The sequence below is a fragment of the Hypomesus transpacificus genome, chromosome 9 (assembly GCF_021917145.1).
Source record: "Hypomesus transpacificus isolate Combined female chromosome 9, fHypTra1, whole genome shotgun sequence".
Lineage (NCBI taxonomy): Eukaryota > Metazoa > Chordata > Actinopteri > Osmeriformes > Osmeridae > Hypomesus > Hypomesus transpacificus.
In genome coordinates, this window is record NC_061068.1 from 12270105 (window position 1) to 12284995 (window position 14891).

General features: G+C 39.8%; 4 protein-coding genes across 4 annotated transcripts; all 4 read left to right on the forward strand.

Moving 5' to 3' along the window:
* The first annotated feature begins 512 nt into the window (after positions 1-512).
* LOC124471757 (transcription factor HES-5-like) lies at positions 513-2056 on the forward strand. The gene is made up of 2 exons (XM_047026358.1): positions 513-596; positions 712-2056. Exons 1-2 carry the CDS (start codon positions 534-536, stop codon positions 1132-1134), a joined length of 486 nt encoding a protein of 161 aa, XP_046882314.1. The 5' UTR covers positions 513-533; the 3' UTR covers positions 1135-2056.
* A 2464-nt stretch (positions 2057-4520) lies between these two features.
* LOC124471762 (transcription factor HES-5-like) lies at positions 4521-5274 on the forward strand. Its single transcript, XM_047026362.1, has 2 exons — positions 4521-4678; positions 4794-5274. Exons 1-2 carry the CDS (start codon positions 4616-4618, stop codon positions 5214-5216), a joined length of 486 nt encoding a protein of 161 aa, XP_046882318.1. The 5' UTR covers positions 4521-4615; the 3' UTR covers positions 5217-5274.
* Positions 5275-9062: 3788 nt separating this feature from the next.
* On the forward strand, positions 9063-10198 carry LOC124471758 (transcription factor HES-5-like). The gene is made up of 2 exons (XM_047026359.1): positions 9063-9169; positions 9285-10198. Exons 1-2 carry the CDS (start codon positions 9107-9109, stop codon positions 9705-9707), a joined length of 486 nt encoding a protein of 161 aa, XP_046882315.1. The 5' UTR covers positions 9063-9106; the 3' UTR covers positions 9708-10198.
* A 3710-nt stretch (positions 10199-13908) lies between these two features.
* LOC124471763 (transcription factor HES-5-like) lies at positions 13909-14523 on the forward strand. Its single transcript, XM_047026363.1, is given in 3 exon segments — positions 13909-13986; positions 14102-14504; positions 14507-14523. Coding segments are annotated over 3 exon segments (483 nt in total). The 5' UTR covers positions 13909-13923.
* Positions 14524-14891: the final 368 nt, after the last annotated feature.

A 14891-nucleotide genomic window follows, 5' to 3' on the forward strand; every position in this document is an offset into this window, starting at 1 on the left:
AGATGTTTATGGAAAAACAATGATGAAAATGAACATTTACTTCAGCATTGAATCAGATATTCTGTATTGGTATATCTTTTAATGCACCATGAAGGTAAAAAACAATAATATTAAAGGGATATCAAGTGGATCAAATATTTGTGGCTGAGGATTAGATAACACTGTACAATCTCATGTAAAGGAGCTGAGCCAGTATGACACGTGTGTGTTGAGAGGATGAGCGTGTGCTCTGACAGAGTCATTGATCCCAACATCAGGCAGCAGATCTGATCTCTTTACAGGGTCACCACTTTCCCAGATCCACACAGCGCTCTGTGAGTCTCTCTCCATCACCCCCCAGCCCTCCACCTGCTCCCCTGAGATGTGACTATTGTCCTCCCAAGCTCTCCCATTGGCTGCTGACTGTGAGAAACTCCAACCAGCCCAAGACCCACACATTCATATGGAGATGTGGGACTATATATAGGAGGGATCAAGCCAGTAGAAATCAGATTCACTCTACACAGTGAACTCTACAACACAGAGATCCAGCCATGACTCCTACAGTCACTTCAGCAATAACCTACTCTGAGGAACACCTGACTCTCACTAACAAGGTAAATTGAAGACCCAATGTCACAGACTTACATCAACTGCTATATAGTAATGATCTTTATTCATGTTACACTCCAGAATCAGGTTATTAATGTGTTTCCTCTCTATGTTTTCCAGCTAAGAAAGCCACAGGTGGAGAAGTTACGTAAAGATCGTATCAACAGCAGCATTGAGCAGATCAAGTCTCTCCTGGGTCCAGAACTCTTCAACCAGCAGCCTGACTCCAAGCTGGAGAAAGCTGACATCCTGGAGATGACAGTTTCTTTATTGAGCCGCCTGCAGCCAATCAGCTCATCTTCCTGCTCTGCACCTACCAATCAGGGTCACTCCAGGTGTGTCCAAGAGATGGTGCACTTCCTGTCCAAGGAGGAGATGGAGACAGATTCCCAGAGAAGACTGTTGAGCCACTTCCAGAGCCAGCAGTCATCCTCTGATAAGAACAGGAGGAAGACTGACCTGCCTCAGCTGAGCTCCCCAGCCCAGCACAGCATCAGTAAAGAGAAGAGTCCAGTCAACAGCACCCCCTGGAGGCCCTGGTAGAGACCTACAGACTGCAGCTCTACTCCCAGACATGACCATGTTGGTCAGAGATTAACATTACCAATAACACTATTGACAAGTGAAGATGATGTTCTGTATGAACAGAACGATTGCTGATTTTGATATTGATCATTACAATCTGAAGCTTTTTTGGTTACCCAAACTGGGTATTATTCATTGAATCTCTCAGATTTCCTCTGATCTGTTCAAAGGTCAACCAATCTCTTCAGGTTAATCCTGAATTTCACACTACATTTTTGTAGTATTAATTTTGATGTGCATCTCTGTGAAGTTTGTATCAGTTTGTTTCTATGTAAACTTTCAGTAAGTGATACATTATCACTGTTCCTTCATGAGGATTATTTACCCAAAATGGGTATCACTATTATCATCTTTCTGTGATTATTGTTAAACTATCTGTTTCAAGATTAATATATTTACTCAAACTATGAATAACTTTGAAATATTTCTATTGAGGAATATCAAGTTTTAATTGTCAAACTTCTGTTCATGTTGGACGGATCTAAGTTTTTCAAAAGGATAGTTCTTTAATATGTTTTCTCTACTCTGGTAGTTTATGTTTAAATATGCATTGTGAAAGGAGAACATTATTTTCTCTGTAAATGTACTGTTTAAGCTAGACCGATCATTTGCCTTTTGTAAAGACAGACGTTAAATATCTATCCTCTACTCTGTTAGAGTGCTTATTATGCATATGTTTTATTTGTGTGAAGAAAGGAGAACGTTCTTTTCTCAGTAAACTAACTGTTTATGTTAAATAGTTCAATGTGTTTTTTGTAAAGACAGATGTTCAATATATATCCTCTACTCTGTTAGAGTACCTTGTGTCTTGGAAACGTGTCCAAGGTATGTTGTGATGTTTAATCACTCAGTTTGCCTAATGTTGAGGTATCTATGATGATGTGACTCTCTGAGTCAATTTGAATAAATACAATCAACTGAATCTTTCTGGTCCTTGTGCAAAACTCCTCTTTTATTTGTTGTCATCATGATAACTTTATGATGCTTTCAGTAGAATGCTAAAATGATAATAATAATTACCTGACATATTACAAAGGTTTTAGGCTCACTTTTTGCTGGTCAAAAACAAATATACAGTACAATCAATAATGCAAGCCTGAAGACCTTGTATTTTCGAGAGCTATTTAAATGAATTTACCACTAAGATACATTCACGCAAAAACAAATATAGCACTTTTTAGATTATAATATACAAATGAAAGTAAGTTTGAAATGCTTCAATTAAGTTACAATATTTGTGGTAAAAAAAAAAGATGAACAGGATCACACATTCTTGTGAAAAATTATTAATCTTTTATAGATATAAACTGCTTCAGTTTGATACATCTTTATGACTTCATAGCTATTTTACTCTATAAGTTGAAGGTTTTTCAAATAAATATCAGCAGCATTTTATCAGTACTCACAGATAAAGCTCAAAAACGGTTTCATCGTATTGTACTTCAGATTTGACAGAGGGGTCATCCTTCATATCTTATGAGATGTGCAATAAGACACACTTCTATTGTTCCTTAATTGAAGGCAGGGTGTGGGAAACTCAGGAAACCTCACTCACAGACCCCCTAAGGGACAATAGATAGAGACCCCAGTCCTGGAGTTTAGAGGTCAGAGAGAAGGAGAGAGAGGGGGGGTGCTCCATTCTGGACCTTCTTTTACATTCAATCCAAAACTATTTAGCACTTCAGGGTTGGACAACATTCTGATTTTTCATGAATACAACGAAACACCTCATTTAGAACATTTAAAACATATAAATTCTGTGTGAAGTAGTTTTTATATAATATATTTTGATCTATGTTTTTTCCTCATCAAACATGTTATTTTAGTGGCATTCCTCAGACTTAAGCTTGTAGCACCATCTAGGCTACAATATAAACAACTCTGTAGGTATTTGATTATAGTTTATCACGTGCTGGTTCATAATAGCAGGAACAGACACTTTAATAGGTTGAGATGTAAACAAACATCAACAACGTTACCTTATCCTCACATATTACTATTTAGCTCATTTTATACAAACGTATTTACCTCCTGCAGCTCAGCCAGGGATGGGGTCATTGGTAACTGCTTGGATGGAGATACATTTGCATTGAACAAGTCACACGTGTATTGTTCTGTAGAAGCTTCCTCAATGAGCAGAGTGTGGGAAAGCTCTGGAGAGCAGAGTCACAGTTCAGTGTCTTTAGCATCCTCAGTCTCAACACCACCAGACTGTCTCTATGGGGAATTGGCACACTTTAGGAGGAGGAATATTATCCTTCAAAGGAATTTCAGGCTGATGTCATCTGTCAGCCCAGAATGTCAAACATGTACAGAACAAGAGTGTTCATATTTAACTAACACCAACATTTGTGTGACCAAATTGAGAATATACACCTGATGGTATATTACTTTTTGGCTGTTTTATGACATTCTTTTTTTATCACTCTAACTTTATTAATGCTTGTTGTGGTGATCATCCCACAGTATCAGCCAGTGGTGTTTTTTCCCTCCAGATGGCCAGATGGTCTGTGACGTCAGGCTCTGACCATACTACAACACAGAGCCAATAGCGTCACTAGAGCTCCATTCAGTGTCCTGAACCTCTTTTGTAGTTCATTGACCACAGGACACAGGAATCAGTGTGGGAAACTCAGAGCAGTTTTCTACTCACACTACAAGACACTCAACACATCTGCTACATCTGGACCTCAAGATGGCTAACACCTCCCTGAAAATAAACAAACTTAACGTGTTTAAATACCACTTTTACTGAAATGGACTAAACTAAAAACTCATTTTAAAAAGTATGTACCTGATAATGACTACATGAGCTTCTTGGATTTATTTGGAATCATTACTTTTTTAAAGAGGTATGGCAGTCAATTTAGAATATAAACAAACCAAATGTCTCACATGCTTTTATAAGAACTGATTATGATTATAATGAACTCAACATAATTTCTTGAAATTTTACTTTTAAAAAGTATCGAAGAAAACCCATGTATGCATGCTTCTCATAACTGAAGGTTAAGTTACATGGGAAAATCTAACATTAAGGTGTTTCAGTATCACACGTGTGTGTTGAGATGTTGAGCGTGTGCTCTGTCACAGTCATTGATCCAAACATCATGCAGCAGATCTGATCTCTTTACAGGGTCACCACTTTCCCAGATCCACACAGCGCTCTGTGAGTCTCTCTCCATCACCCCCCAGTCCTCCACCTGCTCCCCTGAGATGTGACTATTGTCCTCCAGCAATAAGGACACTGAGCATGAGGCTGCCCCACATTCATCATTGTCTTCCCAAGCTCTCCCATTGGCTGCTGACTGTGAGAAACTCCAACCAGCCCAAGACCCACACATTCAAATGGAGATGTGGGACTATATATAGGAGGGATCAAGCCAGTAGAAATCAGATTCACCCTAGACAGTGAACTCTACAACACAGAGATCCAGCCATGACTCCTACAGTCACTTCAGCAAGAACCTACTCTGAGGAACACCTGACTCTCACTAACAAGGTAAATTGAAGACCCAATGTCACAGACTTACATCAACTGCTAAATAGTAATGATCTTTATTCATGTAACATTCCAGAATCAGGTTAATAATGTGTTCCCTCTCTTTCTTTTGCAGCTTAGAAAGCCACAGGTGGAGAAGTTACGTAGAGATCGTATCAACAGCAGCATTGAGCAGCTCAAGTCTCTCCTGGGTCCAGAACTCCTCAACCAGCCGCCTGACTCCAAGCTGGAGAAAGCTGACATCCTTGAGATGACAGTTTCTTTATTGAGCCGCCTGCAGCCAATCAGCTCCTCTTCCTGCTCTGCACCTACCAATCAGGGTCACTCCAGGTGTGTCCAAGAGATGGTGCACTTCCTGTCCAAGGAGGAGATGGAGACAGAGTCCCAGAGAAGACTGTTGAGCCACTTCCAGAGCCAGCAGGCATCCTCTGATAAGAACAACAGGGAGACTGACCTGCCTCAGCTGAGCTCCCCAGCCCAGCACAGCATCAGTAAAGAGAAGAGTCCAGTCAACAGCGCCCCCTGGAGGCCCTGGTAGAGACCTACAGACTGCAGCTCTACTCCCAGACATGACCATGTTGGTCAGAGATTAACATTACCAACATCATTATTGACAAGTGAAGATGAAGATGTTCTATATGAATGGAACAATTGCTGATTTTATTATAGATCATTACGATCTGAAGCTTTTATGGTTCTTTGTAAGGACATTTACCCAAACTGGGCATTATTCATTAAATCTCTCTGAGATTTCCTCTGATCTGTTCAAAGGTCAACCAAAATCTTCAGGATAATCCTGAATTTCAAACTACATTTTTGTAGTATGAAAACCTGCCTCAGCTGAGCTCCCCAGCCCAGCACAGCATCAGTAAAGAGAAGAGTCCAGTCAACAGCGCCCCCTGGAGGCCCTGGTAGAGACCTACAGACTGCAGCTCTACTCCCAGACATGACCATGTTGGTCAGAGATTAACATTACCAACATCATTATTGACAAGTGAAGATGAAGATGTTCTATATGAATGGAACAATTGCTGATTTTATTATAGATCATTACGATCTGAAGCTTTTATGGTTCTTTGTAAGGACATTTACCCAAACTGGGCATTATTCATTAAATCTCTCTGAGATTTCCTCTGATCTGTTCAAAGGTCAACCAAAATCTTCAGGATAATCCTGAATTTCAAACTACATTTTTGTAGTATGAATTTTGATGTGCATCTCTGTGAAGTTTGCACCAGTTTGTTTCAATGTAAACTTACAGTAAGTGATACATTATCACTGTTCCTCCATGAGGATTATTTACCCAACATGGGTATCACTGTTATCATCTTTCTGTGATTATTGTTAACTGATCTGTTTGAAGATCAATATAATCACTCAGACTATGAATAACTTTGAAACATTTCTGTTGAGGACTATTATGTTTTCTTTGTCAAACCTCTGTTCATGTTGGACAGATCTTTGTCTTTCAAAAAGATAGTCCTTTACAGTAGTATGTTTCCTCTACTCTGTTAAAGTACAGTACCTACTCAGCATATGCATTTTGAAAGGAGAACATTATTTTCTCTGTAAATGTACTGTTTATGCTAGACAGATCATTTGCCATTTGTAAAGACAGATGTTTAAAATCCATCCTCTACTCTGTTAGAGTACTTATTATGCATATGTTATATATGTGTGAAGAAATTATTTTCTCTGTAAACTAACTGTTTATGTTAAATAGTTCAATGTGTCTTTTGTAAAGACACATGTTCAATATATATCCTTTACTCTGTTAGAGTACCTTGTGTCTTTGGAGACGTTTGCAAGTTATGTTGAGATGTTTATTTACTCTGTCTGCCTCATGTTGAGGTATCTATGATGATGTGACTCTCTGAGTCAAGTTGAATAAATACAATCAACTGAATCTCCGTGTCCCTTAGCTTGTCTGTTTTTCATCATTGGCCCAGTTGAATATCTTACCATGGATCTTAGAACTGATTGAGAATATACAAAAATCATGATAACTGCACATTTTCAAAAAAAAAACTTACAAAGTATTAATTTTTCTTTAGTTTTAGACATTGTTCAAGAAGGTATATATCATTTTCTTCTTATTTGTCAAGACATATTTACAACTGAAATTACAAACCTACTCATGGGAAATGTATTTAACAAAATATTTTGTTGTGAATTCATGTGGATGTATGTAAAACAGTTTTTTTGCACATACCATACATCATATGTGTATATATTTAGTTTCGGAATTTGCTTCCGCTATTTCGCAGATTTTGCGTTCATTGTTCTTTTTATTGTTTAGAGCTGCAATTTCTTTGCTACTGTTTCCTCAACGATGAGGTCATCCTCCAAAGCTGACGTGATGTGCAATAAGACACACTTCTATTGTTCCTTAATTGAAGGCAGGGTGTGCGAAACTGAGGAAAACTCACTCACAGACCCCCTATGGGACAATATATACAGACCCAGTCCTTGAGGTTAGAGGTCGGAGAGAAGGAGAGGGGGGGAGTCTCCATTTTGGACAATATTTTTACATGAATTGCAAAACTGCTATGCACTTTAGGGTTGGACAATATCCCAATTTGATTTGCAAAATATAAAGCATAATTGAGACTGTTTAAACCATTTAAACTGTGTCAGATGTAGCTTTTATAAAATACATAATTATTTACCTTTTCATGCAATCAAATCTGTGATATCATTCGTTTAACACCATTTAGCCATGTAGAACCATCCAGGCTACAAGTTACACAACCTTGTAGGTATTTGATTGTTACACAATCTTACAAACATTTAATTAATTGTATAATTTACCTCACTTTATCGGGTATATGCCATTCTGAAGAGAAGAATAGTTTGTTTACACTGCAAAGCTTAGTACTCTACAGTCAGGTGCTGGTTCATAATGACAAGAACAACCCCTTTATGTGTTCAGATGTAAACAAACAAATCAACAAATGTACTTTATTTTCACATCTTAGTATTTACCTTATTCTATATAAATGTATTTACCTCCTGCAGTTCAGCCAGGGATGGGGTCGTAGGTAGCTTCTTGGAAAGAGATGAATTAACATTGAACAAGGCACACGTGTATAGTTCCGTAGAAGCTCCCTCAATGAGCAGAGTGTGGGAAAGCTCTGGAGAGCAGAGTCACAGTTCAGTGTCTTTAGCATCCTCAGTTCCAACACCACCAGTCGGTCTCTATGGGGAATTGGCACACTTTAGGAGGAGGAATAACAATTATCCATCAAAGGAATTTCAGGCTGATGTCATCTGTCAGCCAAGAATGTAAAACATGTACAGAACAAGAGTGTTCATATTTGACGAACACCAAGCGTTTCTGTGATAAAACTGACAAAATACACCTGAGACTATTATGTTGCAGCTATTTTATAATGAATATTTGTAATTATTGATATCTTTAACTGTGTAAATGTTTGTTGTGATAATTAGCCCACAATTTCCGCCAGTGGTGTTCTTTCCCTCCAGATGGCCAGATGGTCTGTGACGTCAGGCTCTGACTATACTACAACAGAGCCAATAGCATCACTAGAGCTCCATTCAGTGTCCTGAACCTCTTTTGTAGTTCATTGACCACAGGACACAGGAATCAGTGTGGGAAACTCAGAGCAGTTCTCTACTCACACTTCAAGACACTCAACACATCTGCTACATCTGGACCTCAAGATGGCTAACACCTCCCTGAAAATAAACAATCTTAACGTGTTTAAATACCACTTTTACTGAAATGGACAAAAATAAAAACTAATTTTAAAAAGTATGTACCTGATATTGACTACATGAGCTTCTTAGATTTATTTGGAATCATTACATTTTTTAAGAGGTATGGCGGTAAATTTAGATTATAAACAAACCAAATGTCTCACATGCTTTCATAAGAACTGGTTATGATTATAATGAACTCACCATAATTTCTTGAAATTTAACTTTAAAAAAGTATAGAAGAAAACCCATGTATGCATGCTTCTCATAATTGAAGATTAAGTTACATTGGAAAATCTAACAATAAGGTGTGTCAGTATGACACGTGTGTGTTGAGAGGATGAGCGTGTGCTCTGACAGAGTCATTGATCCCAACATCAGGCAGCAGATCTGATCTCTTTACAGGGTCACCACTTTCCCAGATCCACACAGCGCTCTGTGAGTCTCTCTCCATCACCCCCCAGCCCTCCACCTACTCCCCTGAGATGTGACTATTGTCCTCCAGCAATAAGGACACTGAGCATGAGGCTGCCCCACATTCATCATTGTCTTCCCAAGCTCTCCCATTGGCTGCTGACTGTGAGAAACTCCAACCAGCCCAAGACCCACACATTCATATGGAGATGTGGGACTATATATAGGAGGGATGAAGCCAGTAGAAATCAGATTCACTCTACACAGTGAACTCTAAAACACAGAGATCCAGCCATGACTCCTACAGTCACTTCAGCAAGAACCTACTCTGAGGAACACCTGACTCTCACCAACAAGGTAAATTGAAGACCCAATGTCACAGACTTACATCAACTGCTAAATGGTAATGATCTTCAGTCATGTTACACTCCAGAATCAGGTTATTAATGTGTTTCCTCTCTTTCTTTTGCAGCTTAGAAAGCCACAGGTGGAGAAGTTACGTAGAGATCGTATCAACAGCAGCATTGAGCAGCTCAAGTCTCTCCTGGGTACAGAACTCCTCAACCAGCAGCCTGACTCCAAGCTGGAGAAAGCTGACATCCTGGAGATGACAGTTTCTTTATTGAGCCGCCTGCAGCCAATCAGCTCCTCTTCCTGCTCTGCACCTACCAATCAAGGTCACTCCAGGTGTGTCCAAGAGATGGTGCACTTCCTGTCCAAGGAGGAGATGGAGACAGAGTCCCAGAGAAGACTGCTGAGCCACTTCCAGAGCCAGCAGTCATCCTCTAATAAGAACAACAGGGAGACTGACCTGCCTCAGCTGAGCTCCCCAGCCCAGCACAGCATCAGTAAAGAGAAGAGTCCAGTCAACAGCACCCCCTGGAGGCCCTGGTAGAGACCTACAGACTGCAGCTCTACTCCGAGACATGACCATGTTGGTCAGAGATTAACATTACCAACAACATTATTGACAAGTGAAGATGATGTTCTGTATGAACAGAACGATTGCTGATTTTGATATTGATCATTACAATCTGAAGCTTTTTTGGTTACCCACACTGGGTATTATTCATTGAATCTCTCAGATTTCCTCTGATCTGTTCAAAGGTCAACCAATCTCTTCAGGATAATCCTGAATTTCACACTACATTTTTGTAGTATGAATTTTGATGTGCATCTCTGTGAAGTTTGCACCAATTTGTTTTTATGTAAACTTACAGTAAGTGATACATTATCACTGTTCCTCCATGAGGATTATTTACCCAAAACAGGTATCACTGTTATCATCTTTCTGTGATTATTGTTAAATGATCTGTTTTAAGATTAATATATTTCTCAAACTATGAATAACTTTGAAATATTTCTATTGAGGAATATCAAGTTTTCTTTGTCAAACTTCTGTTCATGTTGGACAGATCTTTGTATTTCAAAAAGATAGTCCTTTACAGTTATATGTTTCCTCTACTCTGTTAAAGTACAGTACCTACTCAGCATATGCATTTTGAAAGGAGAACATTATTTTCTCTGTAAATGTACTGTTTATGCTAGACAGATCATTTGCCTTTTGTAAAGACAGACGTTTAATATCTATCCTCTACTCTGATAGAGTACTTATTATGCATATGTTATATATGTGTGAAGAAAGTTGAACATTCTTTTCCCTTTAAACTAACTGTTTATGTTAAATAGTTCAATGTGTCTTTTGTAAAGACAGATGTTCAATATATATCCTTTACTCTGTTAGAGTACCTTGTGTCTTTGGAGACTGTCCAAGTTATGTTGTGATGTTTAATTACTCTGCCTCATGTTGAGGTATATATGATGATGTGACTCTCTGAGTCAAGTTGAATAAATACAATCAACTGAATCTCTCTGTCCCTTAGCTTGTCTGTTTTTCATCATTAACCCAGTTGAATGTCTTACCATGGACTCAGAACTGATTGAGAATATACAAAAATCATGATAACTGCAGTTTTTCAAAAAAAAATCTTACAAAGTATTAACTTTTCTGTAGTTTTAGAAATTGTTCAAGATGTATTGTTGTGAATTCATGTGAATGTATGTAAAACACTTTTTTGCACATACCATACATCACATGTGAATGCATTTAGTTTCGGAATTTGCTTCCGGTATTTCGCAGATTTTGCGCTCATTGTTCTTTTTATTGTTTAGAGCTGCAATTTCTTTGCTACTGTTTCCTCAATGATGAGGTCATCCTCCAAAGCTGACGTGATGTGCAATAAGACACACTTCTATTGTTCCTTAATTGAAGGCAGGGTGTGGGAAACTGAGGAAAACTCACTCACAGACCCCCTATGGGACAATATATACAGACCCAGTCCTTGAGGTTAGAGGTCGGAGAGAAGGAGAGGAGGGGAGTCACCATTCTAGGCAATATCTTTACATGAATTGCAAAACTGCTATGCACTTTAGGGTTGGACATATATCCCAATTTGATTAGCAAAATATAAAGCATAATTGAGACTGTTTAAACCATTTAAACTGTGTCAGATGTAGCTTTTATAAAATACATCATTATTTACCTTTTCATGCAATCAAATCCGTGATATCATTCTTTTAACACCATTTAGCCATGTAGAACCATCCAGGCTACAAGTTACACAACCTTGTAGGTATTTGATTGTTACACAATCTTACAGACATTTATTTAATTGTAACATTTACCTCAGTTTATCGGTATATGCCATTCTGAGGAGAAGAATAGTTTGTTTACACTGCAAAGCTTAGTACTCTACAGTCAGGTGCTGGTTCATAATGACAAGAACAACCCCTTCATGTGTTCAGATGTAAACAAACAAATCAACAAATTTACTTCATTTTCACATCTTAGTATTTACCTCATTCTCTATGTATTTACCTCCTGCAACTCAGCCAGGGATGGGGTCGTAGGTAGCTTCTTGGAAAGAGATGAATTAACATTGAACAGGGCACGCTTGTATTGTTCTGTAGAAGCTCCTTCAATGAACAGAGTGTGGGAAAGCTCTGGAGAGCAGAGTCACAGTTCAGTGTCTTTAGCATCCTCAGTCTCAACACCACCAGACTGTCTCTATGGGGAATTGGCACACTTTAGGAGGAGGAATAACAATTATCCTTCAAAGGAATTTCAGGCTGATGTCATCTGTCAGCCAAGAATGTCAAACATGTACAGAACAAGAGTGTTCATATTTAACGAACACAAAGCGTTTCTGTAATAAAACTGACAAAATACACTTGTTGCTGCTATTTTATAATGAATATTTGTAATTATTTATATCTTTAACTGTGTAAATGTTTGTTGTGATAATTAGCCCACATAATCAGCCAGTGGTGTTCTTTCCCTCCAGATGGCCAGATGGTCTGTGACGTCAGGCTCTGACTATACTACAACACAGAGCCAATAGCGTCACTAGAGCTCCATTCAGTGTCCTGAACCTCTTTTGTAGTACATTGACCACAGGACACAGGAATCAGTGTGGGAAACTCAGAGCAGTTCTCTACTCACACTACAAGACACTCAACACATCTGCAACATCTGGACCTCAAGATGGCTAACACCTCCCTGAAAATAAACAATCTTCAAGAGTTTAGAGACCTCCTGGACTGAAGTAGATGTCACGGGGACCATATTCAGTACCGTATTAAACCAACTAGCTGCAGGTGTGCAGCAGGGAAGCACCCAGCTGGTCGCAATTAACCGGGGGATTGGGAGGGTTTTTAAACTCAGATCACCGTCAATCAAGGCGCGTTGGGACTGGAAGGAGAACTGAAACTGGAGGCGGAGAGAGGACTGGAAGCGGAGAGAAGGACTGGAAGCAGAGAGAGAGGACTGGAAGCAGAGAGAGAGGACTGGAAGCAGAGAGAGAGGACTGGAAGCAGAGAGAGAGGACTGGGGGAGCAAGGGACTGCAACACAGCGCGCACGGAGACGGACTTTCGCCGAAGCTGAGTACCGTGAATTCTACGCAGTCAAGCTTGTGGAACGTGCTGCCCGGACTGCTCGGCCTATTGATACACCTGAGTTTGAGGTTTTATCCACAACTGTGTTACGCTTGCACACGTGAGTTTGATGTGTGGTGTGCCCATGTTCCACTGTTTTACAGATTTTGCCGTTCATGCACTAGTTGGAGCACCCTGCAGTCCCGGGTGGGCGATAGGATTACGTCCAGTGTGCGCAGAATAATCAATCGGACTATTCCAGCAGTCTCCGGATAACCCCCCTTCCCCCTGCTGGAGGAGGCCAGTATCAGCGGCCACCAGAGGAACCAGGCTACCTTATCTCCTGCCAGAGCCTCTTGAGGCGATCAACAACAAGGACTTCCTTTTCTTTTTTTATTTCTTTTTACCAATAAATCTAATACATTTTATACCTCGATTCTACGAGTTTTGGCATCTTTTGAGTGGGAGATACGTTTTGCTCCTCAGAGTAAGAGTAGACTAAGTGGAGGCACCAGCGCCCCCACCTGTGACATAGACTTACCTTAAAAGATCATTCACATAATTATGTATCTTAATTATAATCTACATGAGCTTCATATAATTGTTTTAATTGATACAATTTTCAAAAGGTTACATGAATAGATAAAGAATGTAGAGTAAACAAACTGCCTATATCATGTGCTTTACAAAACAATTTTGCTTAATTCAATAAGTTCATCATGATTGCAGAAAGTATGATTTTATTAATGACATATCTCCATTATTCATGATTTTGAAAGCTGAAGTTTAGGTCCTACTTTAAGATCTCATGTAAAAGAGCTGAGCCAGTATCACACGTGTGTGTTGAGATGATAAGTGTGTGCTCTGTCTGAGTCATTGATCCCAACATCAGCAGCAGATCTGATCTCTTTACAGGGTCACCACTTTCCCAGATCCACACAGCGCTCTGTGAGTCTCTCTCCATCCCCCCAGCCCTCCACCTGCTCCCCTAAGATGTGACTATTGTCCTCTCAAGCTTTCCCATTGGCTGCAGACTGTGAGAAACTCCAACCTGCCCAAGACCCACACATTCATATGGAGATGAGGATCTATATATAGGAGGGATGAAGCCAGTAGAATTCAGATTGAAGCCAGATTCACTCTACACAGTGAACTCTACAACACAGCAATCCAGCCATGTCTCCTACAGTCACTTCAGCAAGAACCTACTCTGAGGAACACCTGACTCTCACCAACAAGGTAAATTGAAGACCCAATGTCACAGACTTACATCAACTGCTAAATAGTAATGATCTTTATTCATGTTACACTCCAGAATCAGGTTATTAATGTGTTTCCTCTCTTTCTATTGCAGCTTAGAAAGCCACAGGTGGAGAAGTTACGTAGAGATCGTATCAACAGCAGCATTGAGCAGCTCAAGTCTCTCCTGGGTCCAGAACTCCTCAACCAGCAGCCTGACTCCAAGCTAGAGAAAGCTGACATCCTGGAGATGACAGTTTCTTTATTGAGCCGTCTGCAGCCAATCAGCTCCTCTTCCTGCTCTGCACCTACCAATCAGGGTCACTCCAGGTGTGTCCAAGAGATGGTGCACTTCCTGTCCAAGGAGGAGATGGAGACAGAGTCCCAGAGAAGACTGTTGAGCCACTTCCAGAGCCAGCAGTCATCCTCTGATAAGAACAACAGGGAGACTGACCTGCCTCAGCTGAGCTCCCCAGCCCAGCACAGCATCAGTAAAGACAAGAGTCCAGTCAACAGCGCCCCTGGAGGCCCTGGTAGAGACCTACAGACTGCAGCTCTACTCCCAGACATGACCATGTTGGTCAGAGATTAACATTACCAACAACATTATTGAGTTGAGTATAAGTGAAGATGTTCATTATGAATGGAACGATTGCTGATTTTGTCATAGATCGTTACGATCTGAAGCTTTTATGGTTCTTTGTAAGGACATTTACCCAAACTGGGCATTATTGATTAAATCTCTTTGAGATTTCCTCTGATCTGTTCAAAGGTCAACCAATCTCTTCAGGATAATCCTGAATTTCACACTACATTTTTGTAGTATGAATTTTGATGTGCATCTCTGTGAAGTTTGCACCAGTTTGTTTCTATGTAAACTTACAGTAAGTGATACATTATCACTG

Bases quoted from the DNA above. Each gene is read 5' to 3' on its own strand.
- LOC124471757 (XM_047026358.1), top strand. From the start codon at position 534: ATGACTCCTACAGTCACTTCAGCAATAACCTACTCTGAGGAACACCTG. The intron at 597-711 runs GTAAATTGAAGA...TATGTTTTCCAG, and splicing joins ACCTGACTCTCACTAACAAG to CTAAGAAAGCCACAGGTGGA.
- LOC124471762 (XM_047026362.1), top strand. From the start codon at position 4,616: ATGACTCCTACAGTCACTTCAGCAAGAACCTACTCTGAGGAACACCTG. The intron at 4,679-4,793 runs GTAAATTGAAGA...TTTCTTTTGCAG, and splicing joins ACCTGACTCTCACTAACAAG to CTTAGAAAGCCACAGGTGGA.
- LOC124471758 (XM_047026359.1), top strand. From the start codon at position 9,107: ATGACTCCTACAGTCACTTCAGCAAGAACCTACTCTGAGGAACACCTG. The intron at 9,170-9,284 runs GTAAATTGAAGA...TTTCTTTTGCAG, and splicing joins ACCTGACTCTCACCAACAAG to CTTAGAAAGCCACAGGTGGA.